The 16,423-nt window shown below is 41.1% G+C and overlaps 1 protein-coding gene across 1 annotated transcript in view; it reads left to right on the top strand.

Moving 5' to 3' along the window:
* Positions 1-16,423, top strand: part of DNAH8 (dynein axonemal heavy chain 8) — a 585,957-nt gene that overhangs the window by 304,078 nt on the left and 265,456 nt on the right. Inside the window, exons 40-43 of the mRNA XM_034764627.1 lie at positions 1,761-1,863; positions 2,243-2,347; positions 2,670-2,831; positions 8,697-8,921. Of these exons, the coding sequence (XP_034620518.1) occupies positions 1,761-1,863; positions 2,243-2,347; positions 2,670-2,831; positions 8,697-8,921 (595 nt within the window). The remainder of the gene's footprint in view (positions 1-1,760; positions 1,864-2,242; positions 2,348-2,669; positions 2,832-8,696; positions 8,922-16,423) is intronic.

The following is a 16,423-nucleotide window of genomic DNA, read 5'->3' as shown; positions in this document are numbered from 1 at the left end:
CACTGAGGATATGTCTATATAGTAATTAAACACCCCTGGCTGACCTATGTCAGTGACCCAGGGTCGCAGGGCTTGGGCTGTGGGGCTGTAAAGTTGTGGTGTAGATATTTGGACTCAGGCTGGAGCCCAAGTTCTGGGACCCCTTGAGAGGTGAAAGTCCCAGAGCTTGGGCTCCAGCCTGAGTCCAAATATCTACAGCACAGTTTTACATCCTGAGCCCACTAGTCCAAATCAGCTGACCCAGGCCAGCTGCAGGTGTTTAACTGCAGTGTAGTCATACCCTGATGGTCCAGTTATGCCCAAGAGCAAGAATCTATACTACAGTATTTACTCAGAGAACTACAGTTCTTTCTTTCTATGCATTAGCACATAGAAGGGTGGAAAAAATTCCATTATGAAAAAAATTAAAATCTTATTTTTAATGGAAACAGATTTTTCTTTCTAAAAAAATCATTTAAAATTACATTTGAAATTGGCAACCTAAATCAAGGCCTAAACTTAATAGATTATAGTTAAATCATTTACATTAAATAAAAATAATATTCAAGGAGTATGGGTTAGCTGCTGAAATTTTAAAGAAAGTCAGACCACTGAACTAATGGCAATCACTGACTTAGCATCTGCAATCAGAGTTGGATGAAGTGTCAAACCAGCTTTTGACAGAAGCAGCTTCTTCTGTAGGCACAGAGAGAATATTTTCTTTATTTCAGTTTTTTCAACTAGTTCAGTTCAAAGATGAGAAACTGGGTGTCGAAAAAGCAGGAAAACCTGTTTTTTTTTTTCTTCCGAACTATGCACGAAAGTGAGGTGTGAGAGTATGAGATCTACTAGTTCTAAAGTCTTGAATGACAGGGTGACCAGAAGCAATCAGTTCAATTCACTTACTGCAGATAATACTTCCTTTGTTTAATAAATCAGTTAAAAAACAAAACATGTTTTGATAAACTTACTGTTTTCTAATCTATATAGCACATTTAAGGTAGTTTTATTCAACTAATAAAAACATTTTTAAATGCTGTTTTTAAAAAAATTAATGGAACTTCAGCTTGCATCCAAATGCAACTTGACACAAATCATGAGTAAAAAATTAATCTAGTAAATAACAAATGTGTCATTTGCCATTTTCTAACATAATAAAAACTGTAAATATTAAGAATCTGAATAAATTTATGTTAAACTCTATAATTGCTAAATAAGTGTGTAAAAAATATAATATCCTCCTGGTTAGCAAAAAGAAGCACCAATTTAGTGCAAAGGCTGTATTTAGTTGCATATCAATAAGTTTTAATGGTTACCAACCAATAAGAATAATCGTTTCTTTAGAAAAATACCTAAAAAGTACAAATGCGAAACAGGATTCAAATAAATTATTTAAATCAATGTTTCCTGATAGCCAATTTAAATCATGATTACAATTGGTGATTTAAATTACTTTGCTTTAAAACAGTCCACCATGGCACATAGCACTGTGGCAGTTAGCTATGGCTTTTGATATTTTAAGCCCTGATTTGTGAAAGCTGCCCTATTCAGGACAGCACTTAACTATGTGCTTTAAATTAGGCATATTCTTAAAGTGCTCTCCTGAATAGAGATGTACTCAAGCATGTGCTTAAATCTTTTTGTAAATTGAGCGTTAAAGTGATAGGTGTAGGAAGGATGAAGAAACTGGTTGTTTTTTAAAATGATGTAATATTTCACAGTCTGATTCACAATTTCATGTAGAATACATTTTGTAATAAAAATCTTCCACAATATTTAAGATATTTAGAGAAGAAAAGGCTACTGTTTCCCAGATTCTTCTTTATCTCTGATCCTGCCCTTCTTGAAATTCTTGGACAAGCAAGTGATTCACACACCATTCAGGTAAGTTTTGAGTGACTATTTTAAAGTTAGTATGCTAACAAAAAAAGCTTTGAAAGACATATTTAAATAAATAAAATATGCAAAAAGCAAAGGCAAAATAAACTGTAAATGTAACAAATTCTTCTGGCAAACCTCATTCAGAGCAAGATTTTCAGCTGCTCCTCAGACTTTAGATTTTACTGTAAAATAAACAAACACACAGAAAGTAACTTAAAAATTCTACATTTAGTGCATTATGACAATATCCTGCTACATAATCTGTGCAGTATAAAACTCCATTTGTGAACTTCCTTGCTGGATCAAGTCAATAGTTATTTTTCTTGTATGTCTGCTAATAGTAAATGTTTACATTGAATTACTTTCTGAATTATCCTTTTAGCCACATCTTCCTGCCGTATCTGATAATATAAATGAAGTGCAGTTTCACCCAAAGGATTATGATCGCATAATGGCAGTCATATCAAGAGAAGGAGAGAAAATTCCAGTAATACTGCTAATTTTTTATCTATTTATCACTAATTTAAAATGTTTCACTGTTTATTTTTTTCAGTATCTTTATTATATGAGAAGCCATTCTTTTGCTGAATGCACACAAGTAGATGGTTAAATTAAGTTAATTATGAATTAATGTTTAATTACATGATTTATTTGAAAAAAAATCATCAGAATAAATTCTACATATTTGGTAACATTTTTATGGATATTTAAAATCAAAACAATAACTATATAACATAACACAGTAATAAATAATTGGGATTTGGTAGCTACATATAATTGTGTACATTTAAATTTATTTAATTTTTCAGTTGGACACTCCAGTGAATGCAAAAGGACCTGTAGAACTTTGGTTGCTAGATTTGTTGCGCATGCAACAGTCTTCATTACACTGTGTAATCAGGGCAGCATATTATCAAATTAGTGACCCAGGATACCAGCTGCTTAACTTCCTTTATCACTTCCCAGCACAGGTAAGAACGGGGCAGGGGGGAGGGGTGTATATATGTCTATGTATGCATATACAGTGATGAGCTCCCAAAATCCTAAGAACCGGTTCCCTACCAGGTCCTTGGTGGCACTTTGGCAGCGGCAACGGGGCCTTCACTCGCTTCGGGTTTTCAGAGGCACCCGCCACCAAAGACCCGGTAGGGAACCGCGCGGTGAGTACAAGCCCCACGTGCCTGTCTCCACCCCCCCCATCTGACCCCACCCACGGCCTGCCCCAAACTGCCCCCGCTCAGAACCCACAACCCATCAACCCCCCCGCTCCTTGTCCCCTGACCACTCCCTCCCTAGCCCCCCCACCGTAGCAGCCCCCCAGGACCCCACCCCCCACCCAACTCGCCCCGCTCCCTGTCCCCTGACTGCCCCAACCCCATCCACCACCACCCCGACAGAGCCCCAGAACACCCTCGCCTACCCAACCCCTCAGTTTCCCGTCCCCTGACCACCACCCCAGAACCTCTGCCCCCATCCAACCTCTCCCCCTGCTCCCTGACCCCTCCTCCCAGCCCCAGACCGGCCCTCTTACCATGCCGCTCAAAGCAGCAGGAGCTGCAGAGCTGTGCTGGCACCGGCAGCTCGGCACGCTGCAGCTCTGCGATGGGGGAAGCGGGGGAGGGGCCAGGGGAGCCTTCCCCGCTGGGAACTCAGGCGGGCTGGACAGGACGGTCTGGCAGGCCAGATGTGGCCCATGGACCGGAGTTTGTCCACCCGCCAGCCCTTTTAGCAACCAGTTCTACACCAGTTTCTAAATTTAGCAACCGGTTCTTGCGAACCAGCTCCAGCTCACCACTGTGCATATATGTATAGATTACAAGCAGCCTTCTGAGAAAAGCAGAGGTTGTACAATTTATGTGGTTGGCAATTTTATTTATTTGTTTCAGATAGTCCTGAAAATGTTCTTGGTGTGATACAAACATAGTCCCTGACCTCAGAAGTTTATAGTCTCAAAAGGTCCATCTAACCCAGTATCCTATCTTCCAACAGTGGTCAGTGCCAGATGCTTCAGAGGAAATGAACAGAGCAGGGCAATTATCAAGTGATCTCTGTCATCCAATTCCTGGTTCTGGCAGTCAGAGGTTTAAGGACACCCGAGCAGGGGGTTACATCCCTGACCATCTTGGCTAATACCCATTGATGGATCTAGCCGCCATGAATTTATATAATTCTTTTTTGAACCCAGTTATCCTTTTACCCTTCACAACATCCCCTGGCAACAAGTTCCACAGATTGAATGTTCGTTGTGTGAAGAAGTACTTCTTTATATTTTTAAACAACTGCCTATTGATTTCATTGGTTCATGTGTTATGCAAAGGGGTAAATAACACTTTCTTATTCACTTTCTCCACAGTATCCATGATTTTATAGACCTCTATCACAATCCCTCCACTAAGCTGTCTCTTTTTATGAAGCTGAACAGTCCTAGTCTTTTTCATCTCTCCTCCTAGGAAGCTATTTTATACCCCCTGAACATTTTATTTGCCCTTTTCTGTACCTTTTCCAATTCTAATATATCTTTTTTGAGTTGGGAAACCAGAACTGCACACAGTATTCAAGGTGTGGGCATACCATGGATATATATAGTGGTATTATGAAATTTTCTGTCTTATCTTCTATCCCTTTCCTAATGATTCCTAACATTCTGTTAGCTATTTTGACTGTTGCTGCACACTGAGCAGATGTTTTCAGTGAATGATCTAAGATGATTCCAAGGTCTTTCATGAGTGGTAACAGCTAATTTAGATCCATCATTTTGTATGTATAATTGGGATTATTCTTCCCAGGTGCATTACTTTTCACTTATCAACGTAGAATTTCATCTGCTATCTTATTGCCCCATCACCCAGTTTTATAAGATCCTTTTATAACTCTTCACAGTCAGCTTTGGACTTAACTATCTTGAGTAATTTTGTATCATCTGCAAATGTTATGATCTCACTGTTCACCCCCTTTTCCACGTTGTTTATGAATATGTTGAAAAGTACAGATCCTTCGCGGAGCCCTCTATTTACCTCTTTCCATTGTGAAAATGGATGATTTATTTCTGCTCTTTGTTTCCTGTCTTTTAAACAGTTACTGATCCATGAGAGGACTTTCCCTCTTATCTCTTTGCTGAAAACCCTTTGTTGAGGGGACCTTGTTGAATGCATTTTGAAAGTCCAAGTACACTGCATCAACTGGATCATCCTTGTCCACATGCTTGTTGACACCCTCAAATAATTCTAATAGATTGGTGAGGCATGGTTTTTCTTTACAAAAGCTGTGTTGATTCTTCTCCAACATACAGTGTTAATGTATGTGTCTGATAATTCTGTTCTTTACTGTAGTTTAAAACAATTTGTCTGGTACTGAATTTAGAATTACCAGTATTTAATTGCCAGGATCACCTCTGGAATGCTTTTTAAAAAATTAGAATTATATTAGCGATCCTCTAATAATCTGATAGAGAGGCTGATTTGAGTGCTAGGTTACATATCTTGGTTAGCAGTTCTGCAATTTCATATTTGAGTTCCTTTAGAATGCTTAGGTGAATGCCATCTGTTCTGGTGACTTCTTATTACTGTTTTATTCATCAATTTGTTCCAAAATCTTCTCTACTGACACCTCAATCTGGGATAGTTCCTCAAATTTGTCATATAAAAGAATGTCTCAGGTGTGAGAATCTCCCTCGCATCATCAGTATTGAAGACTAAGGCAAATAATTAATTTAGCTTCTCTGCAGTAGCCTTGTCATCTTTGAATGCTTATTGTTTTTGTGCCTTTTGCTAGTTCCTCTTCATATTATTTTTTTAGCCTGCCTAATTATATTTGACTTGCCTGAGTTTATGCTCCTTTCATAGCATTTGACTTCTAATTTTTACAGGACATGTTTTTGTCTCTATCTGCCACCTTTACTCTGCTGTTTAGCCATGGCAAATTTTTTTTGGTTCGCTTACTAATTTTGTTTGATTCGGTTATACACCTAGTTTGAGCCTCTATTATAGTGTTTTAAAAAAGTTTCCATGTGATTTTCAGGCATTTCACTTGTGTGATTGTTCCTTTTAATGTCTGTTTAACTAGCCCCCTTGTTGTTGTGAAGTTTCCCTTTTTGAAATTAAATGCTACTGTGGTAGGTTTCTTTGGTATTTCATTAATAGTCTCCCCTCCTAGGGTAGGAAAGAGTCCAGTGATTCAGGAGGCTGAGAACCATAGTGAAGGGTTGATAGTCTCTGCTGGGATTAGTAGGGGAACCCAGGCCTACCCACTCCTCTGGGTTCCAATCCATGAACCCTGTATGAAGTAGTTGGAACTACTCCCTATCCCTTCCTGCTTCCTACTATGCCTCTCTTGTAGGCTATTTTGCAACTCATGCTCTATGATCCTTTTCATCTGGAGGTCCAGCTACCTCGGCAGCTTCTCGACAGTCTATTGCTGAAAGGATCCTGCTCTCAGTGGTTTCTCAGATTCCCTGGGAGACCTGGATCCCTCCTGACCTACAGCCTTTTTATCTCACTGTCTGTTGCAGGGCCACCAGTCATTCTAAGGAGACAGCTCTTCATCTAGCAGCTGGGACACTATGGGGTCTGGCACCTCATGACACATTATTTGGATGGTTGACTTTTCTCAAAGCCACCTCAATCTTATAAAAGACCGTGATGGGGTATACAAATCCCACACTGGGGAGCAGGGGCTTGAGGAACAGCTCTAGACTAAGACAGCCCTGCCCAGCCACACTTGCAAAGCCTGCACAAGCTGGAGGCAGGGCTTTAAAAAGGAGAGGAGGACAGCTCAGAGTGGGGCAGCAGAAGGGAGCAGATGGCCATTCTGAGGGGAAGTACTGCCCAGGAGCTCATTGCCTGAGACCTAACACCACAGACCTGTACAAACATACAAAGGAGAGGCTGGTAACTGAGCATGCGGGTTAGAGACTAAACTGAAATGATTTGCTTGGGAAGCTAAAGGAAGTTGGGGTAGGAAGTGGTCCTGGAGGCAGAGGCAGCTGCTTAGCACCCCAATGTGGCAATTGGAGCTGCCCAACATTGGACCCTGGACCAGAGCCCAGTGAAGACAGTGAACCTGGGTTACCCTACCCACTCCAAAAGGATGTTATAAAAAGAGCCTTCACTTAGGGTGAGAGGCCAAATGGAAAAGATTTTGACTGTTCAAGGGCCCAGTCCCTCCAATTCCTGTGCTAAAGGGGATGACTGGAAACCCTTGGGTGGAGTGTTGAAGAGAAGGAGATGACCTACCAACCTGTTTTTAATTTCCTAGACCACATGCTCATAAAGGGGAGTCTAGATTACATAGTTTGCATGCTAAAAGGGCATTGTCCTACTACTTGAATAGGAAAAAGGACTTCAGAATCCCTCCTCAAGTGTTAATTTCTTCTGCTGAAAATTGTAAGGACTGGGCTATTTCTACTCAGTCATTGTCTACATAGGTCTGACAACGTATAGAGAAGAATTATAAAACTTCAAGTTCTCCTCCTGCTAGAATTAAACCACACTGTATCAGAGCAATGGCTGCGACTTTAGCATATCTTAGATATGTCCTGCTTGTTGAAATTTGTAGGGCTGCCACTTGGAGTTTGTCATACTTTTACTAAACATTACACTATAGATATTTGGGATCTGATGCTCATTTTGGGAGAGCAGTACTTCAGTCATTTTTAATTAGGGTCCTTAGTCCCTCCATCCACTAAAGAATACTGCTTGCCAAACTATCTCAAGAGTGGAAATACACAGAAGAAACTCGGAAGAAAAAATGGTAGTTACTTACCTGTAACCAGAGTTCTTTGAAATGGACTCTGTATATTCCACTCCCCATCCAGCTTCCCCTCTTCTGTGGAGCCCTAATTAGCTCCTGCGGTTCCTGGGGCTGTGAGGGGAACTGCAGGTGGACAGCAGAGTTGAGTGACAGTGTGTGAACCATGAATGGGGAGGCGCACTGGACTTGAGCTAATCCCCAGAGTACCAGGAGAAAGTGAGTGATGCACCCTGTGACAGTACCACACCCCCTTCAATAGCCTTGCCCTGAAACATACTCAAATGCTAAGGAGAGGAGGAATGCCTGGGTGCTCTAATGGCACTGCAATCAGAAGCTGCATTGGTTGGCACACCTCAAGCATGTGAATATGCAGAGTCCATCCCAAAGAATCCTGGTTACAGGTAACCAACCTCCATTTTGCTTATACTTGGGGTATGGATTAAAGGTGGTTTTAAATCATATAATTCCTTTGTATTCTGAGGCTGTGTAAGAGCCTTTGTTGTAAGTTAGAGCAGCCTTGAGGCTGTAATTTATATTCTGTTTCCTATGGACTCTTATGGTCCTTGGGAAGTGAAAATAATTGTAGCGCAGTACGCTTGAGCCATGCACCCAAACATCTCCCCAGTCCATCCCCTCCAATAGGGGCTGGGAGCAGGTTTGATGTCAAATCCTTACACTAGATCTGCACTGCCTATGGGATAATGTCACACCACCATTTCTACCCATTTTAAAGCCAATTTATGCTTATACAGCCAGAGCAGCATAAAAGGACCTTAAATGTAACTGAGAATCACGTCAAATATACCTGTTTACCTCACTGTGTGACTGAGATTATGGTAAAATAATGTATAAGTTTATTTCTGGGTTTCCTTGAATGTTTGTGAAATATGATTTGATAGAGAAGTGCACCCTTAAAACCCTCTGATTTTCTTTCTGTTTTAACAGGGAAATCCTTAATGAGAAATCACTTTGAATCCCTCCAATAAGTTACCTAAAATATACTTAGAAAGTAGGGTATCAAAGTCTTATAAATCTTGGCTTACAATAAATATTAATTAATATATCAGTTTACTTGTTATATTTTACAGGTAGGGTTACTGGGAATTCAGATGTTGTGGACACATGATTCAGAAGAAGCCCTACACAATGCAAAAGATGACAGGAAAATCATGCAAGTAACCAATCAGAAATTTCTGGATATACTAAATACACTTATCAGCCAGACAACACATGATCTTTCCACCTTCGACAGGGTGAAATTTGAAACCCTGGTTACCATTCATGTGCATCAGAGAGATATTTTTGATGACTTGGTAAAGTACAGATTTTAATTTCTGAAAGCCAAATATAGTTTTTGTCATAATGGTAACCTAGTGCTTATAATGACTATATAGTGCTTTTATCTGCGGGATCCCAAACTGCATTTGTGTGTGTGTTAATATGGAAACATCATTATTCTCTCTAGCGTTAAGATTATATTTAGATTTTTACTTGTGGTGAGACTTTTGCTTAATACAGGACTAAAATCCATCTGTTTTACACTCATTCTAATGATTGAATTTAGTCTCCAAATTTTTATTCTTTCTAAACTATTTGAATCTTATTTTTCTCTAAAAGATTTAGAAATTTTGGCAAAAGCATGTTTAAAATGTTCCTTTTTGGAATTGGGTTCTGATGCTCTCACCTTTTGTTTGTGACAGAAAATCTGATCTGGGAAGGGGGGTTGGATGGGTGTGTGGTGATAGTAAAAGAATAGTTCCGTCTGTATTTCTGACCAGCTTCCCTTGATTCACCACAGGAAGAATTCTTGTTTAGTGAACCAAAGGAAGTTTGAGAGAGACAAGGTAGGTGATGTAAGACCTTTTATTGGACTAACTTCTGTTGGTGGAAGGTACAAGCTTTCGAGCTACACAGAGCTCTTCTTCAAGTCTGGAGAAGGAAGTGGAGTGTCTGAGCTAAATACTAGTCAGACAATTTGTTTTCTTCCTCAGAACTGAAGCAGAGCTCTATGTAGCTTGAAGTCTTGTACCTTCCACCAACAGAAGTTGGTCCAATAAAAGGTCTTACCTCACCTACCTTGTCTCTCTCATATCCTGGGGCCAAAACGGCTACAATACTGCAAACAAAGAAGTTTGTCAGACTAGGACTGCCGCTTTACATTCCTTATGAGGCTGGTGGGAGCCCTCAAGTGGATGTGGGTGGAGAGAGGGAAAAAGAGAAATGTTGGTTTGGGAGGGGGTTCAGACAGACTTGGTGGTAGGTACAGTGGTTCCCCAACACTCCATCGCTCATGGGTTACTTCTCCCTCTCCCCAGTTCAATGGCTCTCTTGCTCACTGGCTTCTGAGGGCTTCTCCGCTTCCTGCAGTGTTCTGCCAATGAAACAGCAGAGTTCTTGGACTTATGGAGATGGAAACAGCTAGGGGAGCAATAGGCTGAGAGTGCTGGGAAGAGATTGGGCAAGTGAACCAGGATCTAAGGAGCTGGTGAGCTGAGAGGGAATAGAAACCTGAGGAGTAGAGGAGCCAGGGGATGGAAGGAGGGAGATAGAAAGGGCTACTTTGCTTTTACCCCTTCCATCACAGTTCCTGTACTTCCTACTCCCATAAGGCTCTTATTGGCCTGACGAGGGAAGTCAGTGGCAGTCCCGGTCTTATGTATGTTGGTTTGCCAGAAGAGAGCTCTTCTTTGATGAACTATGGGAAACTTATTCGAGTGGGATTGCTACTTTGTCTTTATAAGGCTAGTGGAAGTTTTGAGGGGATAGGGAATAAAAACAAGATTGTGGTAGGGAAAGGGAGGAAGAAGAGAAATTGGGCGAGGTAGAAAGGCAGGCTGGGCTGCTGGACCCTTGCTCTTGGTGTTCCATGCCCTACAAAATAACAGGGCCCATAAGTCTGGATAGACTGACAGGTAGCCCTCAGAAGCAAGGAAGAGAGTTGGCAGAGGACTGAGTGATATGAAGAACCAAGGACACTGGGGACCAGAGAGCTAAGGGTCACAAGAGCTGGTGGGTCAGAGAGGAATAGATAGCTGGACGGCATAGGAACCGAAGAGGGTTGAGGGCTGGGCAAGAACCAGATGAAGGAAAAATCTTTAACCATGGAGCCAGTGGCTTAGATATAGCTATGGAAGACAGGACTCCGTGCAGTCCAGCCTGCCTTTCCTACATCACCAGCACCACTTCTTTCTCCCCACCTAACACAATACCCAATGATCCTTCCCTTTCCTCCCCAGATTCTCTGGATTTGCAGTGTGGCTGGTGGTAGAATCACGTGATTTAATTCCTATAGCTTATCAAAAAAGATGCCCCTCTCTGGATTAGTGTGAGAAATTAACCAGAAACGAGATTGCCTCAGTAGTTATGCTTCCAATTTTGCTTAATTTCCACCATACCTCAAAGAGGAACTGAAATATTTGTCTATGGAGGGTCAGTTAATAGCTAAAACCTTCCTACAAACCTTCATTGAAGCTGCTGATATGGCATCAAGGTCAGTGGCAGCAGTGATTACTGTGCAGTATGGGTCCTGCTTCAGTCTTCTGGGTTGCCAAAGGTGGTTCAAATTATGCTGGAACACCTCCCCTTTGAAGGGAGTCAATTGTTCAGGTCTCAGACTGAGTCATTACATTCATTGAAAGATTCTCATACCATATTTCAGTCATTAGGCATCTACACTTCCCAATACAAAAAGAAGCAGTCATGATATACTGAGCTGAGACAGTGTGTCACTACTCCATTTTATCATCCTTATCAGAGAACATCAGATTTCTCTAAGACACAATGTATCCTTGGAAGGACTTCATGGACATCATCATCAACTTCAAATGCTGCTAAGGCTGGCTCTAAGAAGTCACTTTGATGTGTATATCAAGAGTTGCCAACAAATCTTGGCGGATCTTTCTCCATTCCCTACCCCTTTTGGGGACCATTTGCATTATTTTCAGGAAGCATGGAGTGGTATCACCAGTGACAGATGGTAATGACAATAATCCAGAAAGGTTACTCTGTTCAATTCCAGCTTTTATTAAATATCTGACACTGGTAGCAGCACACCTGAGAAAGAGAAATGTGTTGGTTTACCTATATCTTGATAATTGTTAGGTGAGAGGATCATGTCCAGAGCAGGTGATATGCAGTGTTTAGCATGTCATACCTCAAAGTTTTGAATTCTCTCAGCTGATGGAGAAATCCACATCAAGTCTGCAAAGGAATTCTGTTCTACTCAGCGCTACTCACAAAGGCAGTAGTGACTGATGCTGCATGGTTGGGTTGGGGAGCCCATTTCAGCACCTTTACAGTACAGAGTCAGTAGCTTAAAAGAGAAGCTTGCCTTCATATCAGTGTCCTGGAGCTTGATATGGCTTACTTGCATGGTCTTTCTACCACATATCAAAGATCAGAGTGTAAAGATAAAACAAAGATGGTATTGTTGGTTCTTATGTAAACAGATAGGAACCAGATCAACAATCTTGTGCAAGGAAACAGTCCTTCTGTGGAATTAGTGTATCTGGCATAACATAATACTAACTGCAGTTCAACTTCCAAGCCTAAACAACACGTTGCCAGACCATCTAAGCCAACATTTTTTTCAGAATCATGAATGGTCCTTAAAGGATTTGGTCATAAAGTCCATTTTCAATCAGTGGGCTGCTCCACATATAGATCTGTTTGCAATTGAACAGAACAAGAAAGTATTTTGTTCCAAGAGAGGATCAAGTCTGGGTTCTGAAGGAGATGTCTTCTTAATCCCATGGACTCTGGGCCTCTGTCATCCTAATAGTCCCAGGTTGCTCCATGCAACATTGATTTGCAGAATTCCAAAATCTCCTAGTGACATCTCTTCTACCAGACTAAAATATTCAGAAGAATGGGACAACATTTCATCCAGAGTTGTCACTACCCTTACAGCATGGAAAATGTCTGGCTAGCACACTTGAAGAACTGTTCTTCAATTGATTCAGACATCAGTTCAGACATTGATTCAGAGCAGAAAGCCATCTACAAGGACAACTTATACTGCAAAATGGAAGTGTTTTTCCTTCTGGATTTGCCAATATAATCTTTCCCCGTAAGACATCAATCCCTCATATGCTTGCATATCTATTATACGTAACCTGTGGTTTGTCACTTAGTTCATTATGTACTTATATGGGTGCAATCTCTGCACATTATCTACCAATTCACGATTGCCACAGGGTGGCTGGGCCCTATGTTTAAAATAGATCCAGCTCCCTTGTACTAGAGCAGGTTCTCCCAGTTGAGCTAATTGAAGGGGTGGGTCTACACCTATGCTATAAAGGGTCAAAGGGAGTTTGAGTGAGGGCAGAGTTAGAAGGGGAACTGTGAAGTGAAGCTTCAGGGAGAGAGAGAAAGAGTCTCCTGCAGTGGTTCCAAGAAAGGGAGTTGTGATTGGGTAAGAAAAAACATCTGAAAGTTTGTTTTGTTCTTTCTCTGGGAGAAGGCAGGCAGTCCAGGTCTTTGCATCTTCTCTAGCTGCTCAGAGAACAGTAATAGACAGTACCTTTGGGAAGAGGGGTGGTGCCTAGTTTAAGGCTGGGTGAAATTTTTTGTTTGTTTTTGGAACTTTGTTAATAAAAAATAGACTCCAAGAAGGGCTGTGAGAGACTGTGTCCTTATGTGGCCCTGAAGAAGGGGAAATTGAGGCAGAGTGCTGCAGAGCAATCTCTGGTGTTGAGGGGATGCTCAGGATGCAGCTGGCCATGTTATAAAGACCACAATGTTTTGTTTTTGTTTTTTAATGTTAAAATGTTTGTGAAAGGTCTTCTGAAAGTTTTTTCCCCCCTCTGATAAGACTACCCTCTCCATATTGGAATCTTAATGTGGTACTTACCAATTTGTTGGGACCCCCATTGGAGCCATTAGCCTCATGCCCATTACTCCAGTTGTCTATGAAGACAGCATTCCTTATTGCAATTACATTGACATGCAGGGTTTGTGATTTGAAGCTCATGTGAACCTTTCACATACAAATTTTCACAGGGATAAAGTTAGTGTGGCCATACCCTAAATTTCTTCTGAAAGTAATTTATGACTTTAATTTAAATCAGTCCATTCACATAGCATTTTTCCCCAATGACTCATACAACCAAGGCTGAGGCTGTGTTACAAACTCTGAATGTTCTCTGAGCTCTGAATGAATGAACAATATGCTGCAGTTGTGAAAAAGGCTAATATTCTGGGGTGTATTAACAGGAGTGTCCTATGTAAGACATGGGAGGTAATTGTCCCACTCTACTTGGCACTGGTGAGGCCTCAGCTGGAATACTGTATCCAATTCTGGGCATCACTCTTTAGGAAAGATGTGGACAAATTGGAGAGAGTCCAAAGGAGAACAAAAATGAGAAAAGGCTTAGAAAACCAGAACTATGAGGAAAGGTTAAAAAAAACTGGGCATTGTTTAGCCTTGTAAAAGGAAGACTGAGGGAGTCAGGGGGGACCAGATAACAATTGTCAAATAAGTTAAAGACTGTTATAAAGGCAATTGTGAACAACCGTGTACTCCATGTCCACCGCAGGTAGGGCAAGAAGTAATGGGCATAATCCGTAGCAAGGGAGATTTAGGTTAGATATTAGGAAATAGTTCCTCGTTATAAGGACAGTTAAGCTCTGGAATAGGCTTCCAAGGGAGGTTGTGGAATCCTCAACGTTGGAGGCTTTTAAGCAGATTGGACAAACACCTGTCAGGGAGGTCTAGATTTACTTGGTCCTGCCACAGCGCAGGGGGCTGGACTTGATGACTTCCGGTGGTCCCTTCCAGCCCTGCATTTCTCTGATTGGTTTTGTGCTAGACAAAAAATATATATATATATATTCAGGCAGTCCCATAGGCTATTAACTATGAAGAGATCCAAGGTTAGGCAGCTTCAAATCAGAAAATCTTGAATTGGATGTCACATTCTCTAAAGTTATGAAGTGGCCAGTTTAGAACTCCCAGATCATGTTAGGTCACACGCCACTAGAGCATAGGCCACTTCTGCAGCCTGTTTTAGGGGAATGCCCAGAGCTAGTATATGTAGGGCTGCTACTTGAAGTAGAATACATATCTTCACTAGCCATTACTCTCTAGTTCAGGCAGCTCATTCAGATGCCCAATTTGGGAGTGCTGTGTTGCAGTCTTTGTTTATTTAGAGGAGGGTACTGCAAGTCTATCTATTACATTCTGCTGGAGAGTCACCAGAAGTAGAACATGTGTAAACAAGCACTTGAAGAAAAAAATGCCATTGGTAAATGGAGTTCTTTGAGATGTGTTGTTTATGTGTTCGAAGATCTGCCATCCTTTCCCCACATCTGCTGAGTCCAATATCCTGGACTTGATAGTTGCACAGGACCTGATGATTGGTTTGTTGCTCTGTTCCGTTGTGGGGGGAGAGGCTCGAGGACATCAGGGAGCAGCTGCAACCAAGAGACACTGCTGGCTAAAGTGTTCTGATCTGCAGTGCATGAGGTGTATGCCCACCAGTAGCGGAACACATGTAAACAACACATCTCAAAGAACTCTGGTTACTTAAGGTAAGTAATTTCCTTTGTGATGGGAGAGACGTGGTGTGTGGCTGGGGGACAGGCAGGTGGGGCAGCAGAGAGCGTTGATCACTTTTGCTCTCCTCTCTGGCACTGCCAGTCTCATGGGTTCCTATGCCACATGTTTTCTGGCTCCCCATCCACTGTTTTTCAGATCTCCAGCACTCCCCCAACCCATAGGGCAGTGGGGCCCATGGGAATGGGGACAAGACTGAATGAGGACCAATTGCTGTGCAGGGAAAACAGGAGGCTCAGAGGAGAGGGAGTACTGGGAACACAGTGGACTGGAAATCCAGGGGCCACATGGACTAGGGGGTTAGCATAGATGGGAAGCAGAGGATCCCATGGCTTGTGGGGGACAGTGTCAGTTTAAAAAACGAGGAAAGTCACACAAAATGTTGGTTCAGAATAGATAAGGCTACCAAAATGATGCATGGTTCCTGAATGCAAATACACAAAAGCATAGAAATATGAAAGTAAGCCCACATACACATGGTATACAGAAACACATACACACATATTCTAGATACTCATTTTTTGAGAATGAGGATAGTGGAAATAAGTAAGTCTCTTATTTGAAGGGAAAAATGAAAATTTTTAAACAGGGCTAGCACCAAATGAGTGGGGTTAGAAAGTTGAAATTTGAGCATTATCTCATTCAGTATGCATCTGTCTGTTGTGTGAAACAGAGTATGTGTAAATATTTATACACACAAAGGTCAGTGTCAATAGAATATTGGTATACAATTATTTAAAAAAAGTATCATTCTTGTATCTATGCTAATGTTGCAATAGAGATTTTTTAAATGCTTATATCAGAGACCATAAAAAAACAACACATTTTAACTATCTCTATGCCATGCCAAATGTAAAGTTTTTAATCCCTTCTTCTGAGAACCTAGAACTGTCCAATAAAGGAACACAACCCATTTTGTTATAATGACAAAAGTTGAGTTTTTTATCTTGTGGGGTTTTACATTCTGTTTTTATACCCATAAATGCCTGCACAATTTTTTTTTCAAAGTATTGGAACATTGACTGAGGTTTAATTTTTCTGAAACTTTTCACAAAACGATACTTGGACTAGAATATTTAGGCAACTTGTACATTCTTGTAATATTTACAAAAAAAGTTTAAAAATCACAACCTTAACCATAGGTATCAGTTTGCAGTCCACCTGTGTATACACAAAATAAATCTTGATTAACCAAATGTCTCACATGATATCTTAAAACTTTAGATAACCATTTCAGTGTATGAAATAAATACTTGGGAT

Source organism: Trachemys scripta, chromosome 3 (genome assembly GCF_013100865.1).
Source record: "Trachemys scripta elegans isolate TJP31775 chromosome 3, CAS_Tse_1.0, whole genome shotgun sequence".
NCBI classification, from domain to species: Eukaryota; Metazoa; Chordata; order Testudines; family Emydidae; genus Trachemys; species Trachemys scripta.
The sequence above is the reverse complement of the archived record's forward strand: the minus strand, read 5'-3'. Positions and strand labels throughout refer to the sequence as shown.